The following is a 14407-nucleotide window of genomic DNA, read 5'->3' as shown; positions in this document are numbered from 1 at the left end:
TTAGCCAGCCTCATTGGAGATACTCTAAAAGAATATCTACCATGTTAAACCCTTAGTTAAAAACGGTGTTCTAAAGTTCGGAGATTAATCGCTGTTCGGACAGAAAACGTTTCGATTAATCGTTAATCGGAAAAAAACTGTTTGAAAAAGTCGGTGAAAATCGGTTAAAAGTCGGCAAAATTTGTCAATTGCAAAAAAATTAAATTTTTTATTTTTTTATTTGTGATATATAAATATTAAGAAAAAAGGCCCCAATATTATAATTTAAAGTTAAAATGCCCAAAATAACATCAACTCAACAAATGGCCCCTATCACAAGAAAGACAATTTTTTTATTTTCTTTTTCAAAAATAATTTTGATAACCCTTGATAAAGTTGCGTTCTACATTCAAAACACAATTTAAAGTTGCGTTTTGAAACTAAAACACCAATTTAAATAGCGTTTTGAACTTAATGATAAATTAATAATTGGAGAGTAAATTCATAGTCGTTAATATTTTAGGGTTTATATTTGGTTTTTAGAATGATTAATTTATACTTGAAATTAAATTGACTGGCGGTTAGGGTTTAGGATTGAGGGTTTAGGGCGACCTAAACCCTTGAGCTTAAACCCTAACTAATTCGAGGCTTTAAAGCGTTAAGCTGAGGAACCATTTTAATAAAGTAATAATTGGAACGTAAATTAACATTCGTTAATATTTTAGGGTTCATATATGGGTTTTAGAATGATTAATTTCTACTTGAAATTAAATTGGCTGACAATTAGGGTTTAGGATAGCCTAGGCCTTAATTATTCGAGGTTTTAGGGCCGTGAAACCCTAAAGCCGAGGAACCAATTTAATAAATTAATTTAACGGTTTTTAATATTTTAGAGTTCACAGTTGGGTTTTAAAACATTTTAGGGTTGAATAAATGACGCTAAATGAAGTAGCGTTTTGGAAGTTAAACGCTCGATAAAGTTGCGTCTAACCCTCAAATTGTTAGATGAAGTTGCATCTAACCCTTGAAATGCTACACGATATAGTTTTTTTTATCCTAAAATACAAAACACTACACGATTTCTCATCACTAAGTGATTTTCAGGGACCATCTTCTACAAGACTGATATATGGGGTCTTTTTCTCACGACTTGTGATTTCTAGATTATCACCCAAATATTTTCTATTTCGATTATATAAAGTTATAAATATATACTATAAATACAAACACAGAAACTACGAAAAAAAACACTCAAAACATTACTCTTTTTATAAATACAGTATAGTCAACCCCTCGTGTTGGCTATATTTGTCCATCCTTACAAGCTAAGAAAACGAGAAGAAGATTCCACATCATTCATCATCATATTAAAGTGATATATTCTATTTATGACTACTTAAAATATTAATAACATACTATTTTCAAAATATAACCAACCATCATAGACAATACCATCAAAGCACAATATATTACGGGTTCAACAAATTTTACGAAATATCCTGCAGATCCAGTTTAGCTAACCAATTCAGCCAACCTCGTTGGAGATGCTTTTAAAAATGACTGGATAAATTGGACCGGAAAAAGATAATGTAATATTTGTCCAACTTGTAAGATATTAGGCTCCGATAAAATTGACTATATCGATTGGTTATAAACGTTTGGTAATTTCTCCTCTGGCTAAGATAAAAGATCCCATTGAAGCAGCTAATCTCATGCATATTGTCTGTACATCTGGTCGCACAAATTGCATTGTATCATAAATAGCCACTCCACGGATAACCCATCAGCCGGGAGATATATGGATTCTCGAGAAGAGAGGAGCCATGGTGGTCCCCCGACCGCCCGGATCCCACGAGTGAATCGAAAGTTGGATCTACATTGGATCTCACCTGTCGAAAATTCAAGTGGCTGAAACTGAAGCAGCTAAAGTATTTTAAAAAAAATGATATTTTATTATTATTGCAAATTATTATAAATAAAATATATCATTTTAATAATATATAAAATTATCTGGAATATTCTTATATGTCCCTAATAATTCGATAAATAGAATCAAATTCAAGAGATTGACTAAAATTTAACCAATAACTTCGTCCCATTGAAGTTCAAATTCTGGAGACGACTAAAGTTATAGCCAAGTCTCTATAATTTTTATTTATGATATGATATTTTTTTATCTACTTTTAATTAAGGATTTCACTTTTATATCTCCACTGAAGATCCAATTCATGAGATTGACTAAAGTTATAGCCAAGTCTCCATAAATTTTATTTATGATATGATATTATTATCTACTTTTAATTAAGGATTTTACTTTCGTATGTCGGTGATATGATATTTGTATGTACTTTTAATTAAGGGTTTCACTTACATATGATTGGGGATGCTCTAATTTTCACAAAAAAGTCATGCCAAACATGACCGTTAATCCTTAATCCTTAATCAACAATCTTCCAAAACAAAAAATATATTTACGATTTCCAAACTCTAATTCTTTAAGAAAATGGGCTAGCCTTCGTTTTCCGTTAAAGCAGAACATATAGGAAGAAGTTAACTAACATTTAATATCTATTTTTTTCCTGAACAAAGGAAAAAAAATAGACATGGGAACAAAGGGAGGACTCTAGCTATTATTTGGTTTCACAAAAGAAAGGAGCACTATTATTTGTTAACCATGCAACAAAAGTTTTTCACATTAATATCAATAATAAACAGATGAATTGATCATGGCTCGATGAATCAAGCAAAATGATGCAAGAACAATATACATTAGCTAAGACGCAAACTACCACTCCTTAAAAGTAATAAATTTCCAAATACTTTGAATTTACAGAATCTTTGATAGAAGCACCAGGCATACACTATTATAAGGAAAATGGCTTTCTATACACGTCGAAGGCCTCGTGAGCAGTTAATTGTGGCTCCTGTCAACAAATGCAACACAACAAATAACATCAGCAAATTTTTGATTTTATAATTTGAGGTCACTGGTCATTACAAACAAATCTAGTAGTACAAGCATTATGTAACAGCATGCTAGATCACTCTTTCAAAGCATTAAAATCTAATTTAAGGAAACTCAAGGTGCCTGAGTACTGATTTGATGCATCCATTTCAATGCAGTAGTTTAGAATTTTTCCGATGCAGTAGTTGAGAAGTTTTCCGAAGTGATATAACACAAGGACAGAATTTATATATTGGTAGAGGGAATCTATAGTTACCTTCAGGAAATTTTCCCAAACTATATCAGACCAAGTCCTTTTGACTTCAACAAGCCTTCATCACTTACTTTTTCAGTCAAGTAATGTATATATATATTATTATTATCAATACTCTTGACATAGGAATAGATGTTATCATGTTAATATAACAAAATTAATATTTTTATGGGTTCACATGTGTATACTAAAATTATATCTTTAAAATATATATTTATTTGGAACACAATTATAAGTTATAGACATAGTGTTAGACACAATTAACTATAGGAAATCTCCTAAACGGAACTTTACACCATTGCTCCCAAGTTTATAATGAGGAGGAAAGCAAGTGAAGGAAGTATTGTCCAGCTTTCACTAGTATTTGTGCTCCCGAGTTTTTAGAAGAATGAAAGCAAGTGGAGAGGAATGCAATTTTAACATAATTTCATTTCAAAACTCACACTCCAAAATTGGGATGAAAGTGAAAGCAAGGCAGCTGAACAGGTTGGGATAATTAATATTCCAATTATAACCTTCTCGTATATATCAAACGACACTTAAAACGCTTCTTTATATGAAATCTCGTTATTTCTCTGAAACTATGAAGCATGAGTGCGGGTGCGGGGATACAGGAATTCGGCAAAAAAAAAAAGAGGGGGGATTCGGGTGCGGGGGGAAACGGCAAATAAAATAATAAAATTTAAAAAATATATAATTTTAAAAATAATATCAAATTGATTACGATTAATGGTCCGATTAATCACTCCGATTAATCCCCGATTATCCGATTAATCGCTGGACGGTGCCTTCACCGACTAAGTCCGATTCCCGCTTTTTACAACACTGATTTATATATATAGTTGATTAAAAAAACAGAGAAAGAGCATTCAAATCCAATTAAATAGTCAAATACACAAGTTTACATAAAATTCAATCATCTTGGATTCCATAACTAAAAAGAAAACAAAAAAAATAGATAAAATTTTATATTAAACAAGGCAGTAGCTACTGTCTTTGGCAGCGGTGAGTTTTTATTCATCATAACAACAAATACCATGTATTTACCGTATCGCGGAAGATGATAGAAAAAGGATTATAGAGTGGAAGATTGAAAGTTAAAGTTTTTTGTTGACCGCAAAATGGCCATCTTTGCCCTTCCCGCACCCCCATGTATCCCCGGTGTAAATGCAGTAGAATACGCCAAACGGCGCACCCGGCCGCTCCCAGGCGCACCAGCACCGCACCCGGTGCGCAGTGCAGCACCTGGGTGCCGCACTCCGTGCTTCTTAGCTCTGAAATAACCTTCTCGTTATTTCAAGGTATTGTGCAATCAAGGATAGTACTTTATTTTCAGCTCATACATTAGTGCTTACCCAACAGTACGAGGGTAATAGAGTTGACGGAACATTCACTCAACTGTTTATACTAACATGGTGGATGATTAAATGGGAAACTAAAAAAATTCACCTTGAGTAAAGCTCATCTAAAAAAGGTCTAAGAATTCTAAAACACCATTTTCTCAATGTTATGGCTTGTTCCTGGGCATTGGGTTGAGTGGATTTGCTTGGAACCCAGTTATCAAAGTTACTAAATTATTCACAGCTGAAGAAGATGTCTGGCAAGATTTAATAGCTGTGAGTTGTAAATTATTAGCTATGGAGTTGAATTTAAGTTTAATTTATTTATTAGCAAATTTTTGTAATATTTTTTATGTTTTTGTAACTTGAACCTTGACCAGGCAAGGCCAGATGCAGTGAAACGAAAAACAAAAAAGGTATTTTATTATGATGAGTTGAGTGAATTGTTTGCAAAAGATAGGGCAACAGGTGGTAAAGCTGAAACAGCAAAGGAAAAACGCAGAAAATGGGCTAGTGGAAGTGAATTTGGTGTAGAAACAATCGATGAAATCGATGAACTACTAAATGCCAATGACGTGACATTGGACAATTACAACACTGAAGATGATCTACTAGTGCTACATGGCATGGCCTGTCCAGAAGAACGGCCTTCAAATTCAAAGTGTTAGTAAAAAAAGTATGAAGGTGAAGATGATATAGAAAATTCAAAGGGAAAGAAGAAAAAGCTTGTAGTTGAAGATGAAATGGCAAAGATTATGAGTTCAATGCAACATGTTGCCGATGCTCTCAAAGAAGGTAATGTTGTATAAGGAAACTAATCTTATACTTGAACAATCACACCAACGTGTTTACTCAGAGTGTTTACTCAGAGGAAGAAATATTCAAGCAATTAGAAATTATAGGCTTGGATCCAGATGCAATATATTTTGCATATCTGTTTCTTGAAAAAAATCCGAACGAGGCACGAATTCTATTAGGTTGTCCACTGTCAATGCGCAAGCGTCTGCTGGAAGATCTAATGAGGCAGTCTTCTTGATTAATGTTTGATTTTCTTTTTTGACTTCTTGTTAACTTGTTTTTTTTAAGACCTGAATTTGGTGGTGCAAGATTCATTATGTATTCTGTCTAACTTAATTATCATTTTGGTGTGTGTTAAATTTAAAAACCTTCTTGTTAACCAGCTGCTGTAATATCAATCATTTACGCATAAAGTAAGTTTTGTGATTTAATCATCTCTTTTATCTTCGTTATAATCCGATAATTGAAGAAGTTTAGATCATCCATAGTTTCATCTTACAAATTTAAAATGATCTTATTGTAATATAGCAGTGGAATGTACACACTTTTCAGCTTCGACACATCTGCCCGCAACGGTTCAATATAGAGGTCTGTCCAACATTGGTTATCTTGCTTAAAATTCAGAAATACTTGAATCATGATATGAAAACTTTTAAGTTCATAATTTTGTTTTGTTTAAAAAAACTCTAAGGTTTTTTACAAATATATCATTTGTTGTATTCAATATGCATGAAAAGAAATTGCCCAAGTGTTTGAAATAGATTGCAGTTGCATATACGAATCAAGCTTTGACACGTTCTTTTAATTCATTATATATCATTATATATTTGCTCATATTCCAAATTTATTAAATAAAGGAAAAGAAAGAACAAATACAATAAATATTTGTTTTTAAAATAAAAGGGTAATAGCGTCATTAAAAGATAGTTACTTGCTCTCATTCTTACCCATGAGCAACCAAGTGAAAGTGGTTGCACTTTATTTTTATTTGCACTCCATCCAACTGGGGAGCAAGTGAATGAAACCCAAATTTGCATCACTCAAATGAAAAAAAGGCAGGACTACATATTCCAAAAAGAGCTACTAGCGCTTTTCCTTCTATATGTTCCTTTTTAACACTTTCATCTAGTTTTCTCGATGTTTTTCTGAATTCAAATGCTATTATTTCTCTCTTATTGTACGGGTACATTGACTCACTTCCAGTTCACCCTCAATATGTTGTTAAACACCAACCTTCTTGAATTTTACACTTCTACACAAATGTACATTTGTATATAGGTTTGATATCTCATTTTCTCATTATTTAATGTTAATTCTATGCACTCTTAAGAGCACATGGTTACGAATCGACAAAAAATGGAAGTGGCATGTAAAATATCAGTGTAAGAAGGAACCTGTTGTAATCCACCACTAGCACTGCCCCCTGTCAAAAGCATGCCAATAAGAGTTGTCACTACATCACCACCGCCGCCGCCGCCACCACCACCTCCTGCACTACGGATGGCGTGGCGCATAGCAGTTAGTATGCTTCCATAAGTAGCACCTTGGCCATGTCCACGCTCAATTGCTTGGATAAAACAAAAAGTCATCGCACCAGTTGAAGTGATCTTTGACAAAGCCTATTCACAATATAGACCATTTAGTTCTTTTACTTGCACGTCCTAGGTAAAAACTAAGTTCGGGTAGAATAATTTAGAGAAAGGAAAGGTTACTGAATAACTTACTGATGTATCAGCAGATGTTTGGTTATCATCACAACCACTGAAAGATATAACTTCCCCACCACTGCTTCCTTTCCAAATACCAGATCGGGGACGATGATCCTCCCAAACATATTGTCCACTCCTAAATCAGAGAAGGAAAAGAAAATAATTGTTAAGAAAGGTATAATTTTATAAAAATGCCAGTGATCTTTTTCGATATATCGCAGCTCACTTGGTAGTCGGCACAAATGAATCACATTCAATTCTTTGAAAAATTTGGCCACCTAATTGAACCTTTATAGAATAGGAATTGTCTATGATAGCAATCTCAGAAATTCTTAGTCCCAGAGTTTTAAGCTTCCCTCATTGCCATTTTTACCTTCATTTAGTTAGACTAAATGTCTTAAGCTACATGATGTCAAGCCTCGCAGTTTGTGATACATTAACAAGAATGTAAAACTATAAAGAACAGAAACGATTCTAATATAAGATTAAAAGTAGAATATTATAAAATGATTGATAACCTGTTCATTCTACATAGAAATGGTAGATCTAGCACAGTGCCACTGTGGCAAGCATCAATTATTGCATGAAGCTTAACTCCAGGTGGAATGGGTCTCACAATTGCTGTATTAATCTCGTCGTCAACAATCATTCCCTGAGTTTCGAAATCTAGTGGGCACAAAGTTTCATCATATCCATCAACCTCATCTCCATTATAATTCCTTTGCCGTGAACCATGCCCTGAATAATGAAACACTAAGGAGTCTCCTGGCTGACATCCCTGTACAAGCCAAAATAATGCCATTCTCATGTTCTGTTTGGTAGGAATTTTGAAGGGATCTCTTTCTTCCTCTGCAGTGCAAATTTAATATTTAAACAAGGAAATAAAAAGAGAAAATCAGTGAAGACAAGCAGAATTAGGTTATATAGCTCAGAGCTTGGGAATATAGATATAGTGTGATAATCAATCAATCAATCAATAGATCAATAGAATGAAGAAAGACTATTAGTTAGTCAACTGAAAGTGAGCATAGAAAGGGAACAAAGATATTAATCAACACAGTTAACTCACTTTCCCTTTTTTTATGCGAGTAAGTTTACACCACATCAGCATAAATGTGTTGCCAAGAGAAGAAATTATTTATAACTTATCGGTCAACAATTTATAGCATGTGCTATAAATGTACAAAGTAAAAGAAATTAAATTCAAAGTTAGAAGTTACATTTTAACACATATTTCACACATAGAAGTTTGTGTCTCATCCAACTAAAGCAATTATCTACAAATTTAATCTAATAGTACAAGATTTGCAAGATAAACGAACTTGCTTAGCAGTCAACTCTTTTGCAAGCACATGAACTGATAACTTTTTCTCTCTCCAAAAATTCTTAGTGCTTTTCTATCTTCCCAATATGAGTTTAATTGTTTACTATCATTCTTTTACTACATCATACAAAACAACTACTCCCTCCGTCCCCCTGAGTAGTATACATTGGGGGACGTGGACGCGGCACGGTCTTTAATGCTCCTGTAAAGTGTAGTTGTGTAAGTTATTTTTAAAATTTTCTTTTTCTGAAATAAAGTTTGGATGTTATATTTTTATTCAGAAAAAGAAAATCTCAAAAATAAGTTATGAAACTATATTTTATAAGAGCATTGAAATGCGTGTCGAGCAGTTGAAAAGAAACGTATACAATTAATTAAATGGGACAGGGGGAGTACAAGTCAAAGTTAAAGTACTAAAACCAAACTATACCTATAAAACCATGTCCCGGAATTTAAATTCTACTAAATTGATATCAAAACTTAGCATATAAACCATTACGGCAGATCATATGCAATGATTAGTAAAGAAACCAACCAAGCAGATGTTTTTTAAGTTCCCACGTTCCCATCAAACAAAAGCCTCAATCAATTTAACACAAACATATACATGCATGTAAAACCGCATTTGCAAACCTATACAATACACCTGTACATTCAAATCATATATAACATAAAAACTAACCACTAGGGTAGATTTAATCAATGTAAACAAGTATCTTCCCAAATATAACTCTAACATCAAAAGATATCACGCTATATCAAAAACAGAATCACAATAAGAGAGATGGGTAAAATACAATAAAACCTCTAGAAAGCAATAAAAGTAATAACCTCAGATAAAATGCAAACTATCAAATTCTTATTCCATAATATAAAGATAACATACTCAATGCAGATTAAATGAAAGCAAAAAAGTAGCTCCAGTATCACAAGTCTACCATAACAAACGATCATGCAAAACCAAAAACACTCATAACGAGGAAACACGGATACAATTTAACCTCTCCAAATTAAAAACCCCCAGACCGAAAATTTTCATTAATTAATAAAGATTAAAAACTAATCATCACATGAAAATGCATTGTACCTATCACAACCTATTAACCAATCAATTTTACTACCTAATCGAGCATTATTTTATCGAATTGTCATCATAATTAAAACACAATCTCAAATTCCACAAGACTAATATCACTACCAACCTATATATATAAACACAAACATAAACTAAATACGAGGATCGAAATGTGGTTATACCGGTAAGCATGATAATCGAAGCTTCCGGAAAACTAAACTTATTGATCAACAAATACTTCATACATTTCGCATCATTAATACACCCTTTCAGCTCATGCCTCGAAAACTTATACGATATGCCGACAATCACCGCCTTTTTCCTGCCGTGCGGCGACGGCGGAGGTCCCGGCGGCGCGTGGTTAAACGGGGACGGAGGAGGAGGCGCGTGAGAGGCGGCCGGAGGCGCCGCGACGGCGCGTGGGTCGGCGATCTGAGTAATGGCTTGGCAGAGCGCGCATCTGATTGATTTGGCGCCGTGGGGGAGCTGCAGAGGCGTCTGGCAACCGGAGCAGTTGATTAGCATCATGGCGTTGTTGTTGTAATACATGATTGATTGGGTGTGTGTATAGGATGAATTTTGTATGTATAGGTTGAATTTTATAGAGGGATTGGGAGAGGGAATATATGAATGTGTATGTGTATGCGTGTGTGCGCGTTGTCAATTGAGATTAGAGGAGTTGTTGACAATATTTTTGTCTCAGTGAATTGTATACAGTTTCCTCCGTCTCAGTGAGTTGTATACAGTTTCCTTTTTGGGACGTCCCATCAATTGTATACAATCCAAAAGTAGTAAACTTTTATAATATAAAATATCATTACACCAACTACTTTCATCCACTATCTTCATTCTATAATAATATAAACACTATTACACCCACTACTTTCCTCCACTATCTCAAATTTATTATTAAATATAAATAAGTCCCACCACTATACCCACTTTTCATCTAACTTTACTCATTTCTTACCCAATTTCTTAATCTCCGTGTCCCAACCATTTGTATACAAATGACTGGGACAGAGGGAGTAGATGTTTTACTTTTGGAAATTTTTAAAATTGCAGGGTGTTAAGAAAATGTGGGCAAGGAACGATATTTTGCTTTTTGAGATTTTGTATAAAGCTTTTTGGAAAGACAAACTATTTGTTTCGATTATTAGAATCATAAAATTAAAAATTTGATAGGTTAGTATTTGGACATGCAAGCCTACTTAATTTGTAGCATATTTTGTTGAATTTTTTTAATTATCACCAAAATCTAGGAAATTTGCCATGTATAATATTTTTTAGATCTTATTTATGAATATACTTCCCACTCTAAACTCTTTCAAATATATCATCTTTTGAATCATATTTTCAAAAATACTACTTTCTCATAAATGAGCAATAAACGAGGGCACAACCGTCATTTCCAAAACCGCATTCATTTCTCATCATCCTTGACTTCTTCAAAAAGCATCAAAAACAGTTGGCCATAACACCCTCGAATCTCTCCCTTAATTTATCCCAATCCAAGCTCACTTTATTCAATTCATCTTCTCTACCTCTCCGATTCAGCTCCAACTTATATTATAAAAACGCTACACCAAAAAAAGGTTGGAGGTTCTATAATAAGATTCTTGAAAACTAAATATAAGTTATTCATATTCACTTAATTTTTAAAATAAAACCTATCCATTCAATTGTTTCATTATATATTAAAAAGGTATTCATCTTATTTATTTTCGATTATTTACAAATAAAATATTTTAAAAGTAAAACAAATATTAGTAACACCTATTCGTTTGACTCACTTTATAGAAATCTATAATTTGGAATATACTACTGAAATTAAAGGGAGAGGACGAATATTTGACAACATATTAAAAAACATTACTTTATGACATTGGACTCCCGGACAACGTTTTTCTACCACACATTACTGTTGACTACTCCTATCATTGATGTTATCATACTCTAATTCATTATTAAAGTTTTAGATCTGAGAACTACAGATATAGGCTTTTCGACAAGGTAGTTCTTCATTACCCAATTAACTTCCTTCTAAGAAATTTAATATAGTCTTAATAATCTTTTTCTGACTTTGAAAGGATGCAAGGGTTAGCATTTTTCAACCAATATGATAAGGTGTTGCATCTTCACAGTAAAAGAACTAAATGGACCTTACGTGTTCGAGATCAGTCTATCTCGAAAGGAATAAACAGACAGACCCAGGAATTTCATGGCTTAAATGTTATATTCGTTGATGATTCGGTAACAGATCTCATCTTTAATTTCAGAAGCAAATGTCTTTGGTCTGTCTTCTGTGTTCTGTAATTAAATTCGAAAAATCAATTTTTTGCTTAGAACGCGAGGATTCAAGCATTTGTGAGTGCCAAGATTAGTGTTTTCTTCGCTAAAAATCTTAAAGAAGGTGCCATCTACACATTGTCAAACTTTCATGTAAGGGACTGTGGTGTTGAGGAACAAAATAGGGCTGTCAAATATCGAAAGCACATCTGTTTTTCAAATCAAATTGAATTGGTTCAAGAAGTTGATAATAGTGCCAACATAGCCCCTTACGCTTTTGATTTGTTTGAACTACAATAGAGACACAGTTTGCTGAATATTATCAGTGCCTATACATTTGACGTTAAGCAGCAAGACAAACGAAAAAAATAATCTATCGTCATGGAAGAAGTTGTTCCTGTGATATATAAACTTAAATCATAGCATAAGCTTTAGATCAAACCCAACTCATAAAATACAAAGGAGATGCCAAATGACGTTTTCTTCCGTTATATTGAAAAATAAATTAACTACCAGCAACATGTTGAGCCTAATTATGCAAGCGTAGTTACAAATTAGGATTATATTGGTCATTCACAGGTAAATTATTCACAAAAATATTATATGTAACTCAGGATATTTAAGGAGCCTAGACATAGAATCCAATGATTCAGACCCCCAACTCATTGAAGTTCAATTTTGTATACCAAAATCAATGTCATATGCCATATTTGACGCATTAGTCCTGTAATATGCGACCTAGAAAGTAAGCAAGCTTTTTGTAGACACAGGTCAGCCGGACATAGCCTGAGCATAAGCATCTGCATGTTATCACTGCCTGAAGTCTTGAACATCTGATTAATTTGCATTCTTCATTAAACCAGTTGATCACATAGTGACCATGTTTAAAGTGTTAAGTAGATTCTTTTTTTTAACCAAAAACATGATATAACCTGCTGTAGTGCCGTTTGTGCTGCTACTGTACTTTAGGGTGGGTATCAGTTACAACCATTAGGGACAAAAAGAATATACTTAGCATCAAAATGTAATTTTTATTTTCCCCAAATAACGAAGTGTACTTACATATAATACATCTTTATTGAGCCTATATAAAGTTATACCTCCGTCAGCTTAGGCACAATTTTGGGAAAGCACTGAGACAGCTGTTGAGAAGCACAATAAGCCATTGCACCTAGAAGCTGAACACTACTTTGCTTTGTCCGCCAAGCTTTATCCTCCAAGCCCTGACATAAATATGCAATTTTAAGATATATTGAGCCATTACAGTCAAATGCACTTTAAACATCCTGGTTCTAACAGATTCTCTCCTAAAGAACTTACTTAATAATTGCACAATACCTGCAAATGGGAGGGAAATTACCTCTGTAATCTGGATACTGACATTTATAATTTAGCTATTCCTACAATGCATGGGAATGGACCTCATCTGATTCAAGATAATGTGGCTTTGTATACTACATACCCTGCCTGTACTACTACTAGCACCCAACACATAAAGTTGATAAGCTGTAGAATCAAATTATCCAGGAAAGCTGTAAATGAAAGTAGTGGCTATAGTTGTGAATCAAGTCCAAATCCGTTACTTGGAGTAGACTTTGAGAAGTTTTAGTACTAATGCTAATAGTCACAGACCTCAATGCAATAGTCAACTTCACCAAAGTAATAAAAAGCAGGGATTTTTCAAGAATAATTTTTTAATATCAGGGAAGAAAATGAAACATTTTTATAGTCAAGAAACATTGTTGAGGAAGAAGTTGTTGTATCACAGGCATCGGTAGCAAAATACAGTCTGCTATTCACCTTGACATTATCTTCGGTAATAACAATCCTAAGCTTTAGTTCCTTCCCTGTTATTGCTTTAATTTCTGGAGGAAAGACCTCAGCCGTTTGATTCTGTGATTGGTTATCAAGGGCAGAGTTAACTACTCACACCTGGGGCAAAAAATATATAAAGAATGATCCTGATTTAACAAACTTACCCTAAGCTTTTCTGAAATCATCTTTGTTGCTGTGACACCAATCATCCTCTTTACTCCTCGGTCATCAGCACAAAGTTGTATGCCTCCGCAGTCCTCGCCAAGAATCACAACTCTATACCTGAACCAAACAAAAGAACAACTAAATTTAAATGAAAAATTCAAAGATCCATGTAGCCTTTCTAGAAATATGTAAACAATACAGGTATGCAGAAGATGTATGTGCATTCTACCAGTTTTTTTTGAATAATCACATAAGCATGTAATAACTGAATTTTTACAAACGAAGAAGATCTGCTTTGGTATCATCCTCGTCATGGGCTGTGTACTGTCCGCATCCGGGCTCTGTGCAATTTCGAAGGTGTTATCCAAGACATATGCAAGGAACACGGAATTACAGGGGATTAAAAGCTTGAAAACCTTCTTCTTCCACAGCCTCGGTGTTAGTATCGTCATCCGAACATTGTTTGTCCATAACATGACATGAGGAACATCGGGCTTAGACAGAGTCATAAGAGGTAATAACCACAAAAATTGGCAACCGAGGTACTAACCCATGTCTCCTGCATCGGGAAATGTGATTTTTCCCAGACTGTCCTTAGTTCCTGACGTCGATGCGAAGCTGCTGCTATGACTATCACCTGCAAGAGCTGCATTTTGTATGCATTGAGGTGCATGGAAATTTAAACTCTGTTATTC

At 34.0% G+C, this 14407-nt stretch overlaps 1 protein-coding gene across 1 annotated transcript; it reads right to left on the bottom strand.

Annotated features, from left to right (window-relative positions):
- Positions 1–2665: 2665 nt before the first annotated feature.
- On the bottom strand, positions 2666–10129 carry LOC108219556 (metacaspase-1). Its single transcript, XM_017393059.2, has 5 exons — positions 9626–10129; positions 7563–7893; positions 7060–7180; positions 6730–6954; positions 2666–2903 (listed from the first exon to the last, which is right to left on the bottom strand). The coding sequence occupies exons 1-5, from the start codon at positions 9990–9992 to the stop codon at positions 2844–2846; spliced, it is 1104 nt and encodes a 367-aa protein (XP_017248548.1). The 5' UTR covers positions 9993–10129; the 3' UTR covers positions 2666–2843.
- Positions 10130–14407: the final 4278 nt, after the last annotated feature.

The sequence above is a fragment of the Daucus carota genome, chromosome 4, assembly GCF_001625215.2.
Source record: "Daucus carota subsp. sativus chromosome 4, DH1 v3.0, whole genome shotgun sequence".
NCBI lineage: Eukaryota > Viridiplantae > Streptophyta > Magnoliopsida > Apiales > Apiaceae > Daucus > Daucus carota.
This window is presented reverse-complemented; position numbering and strand designations above follow the sequence as displayed.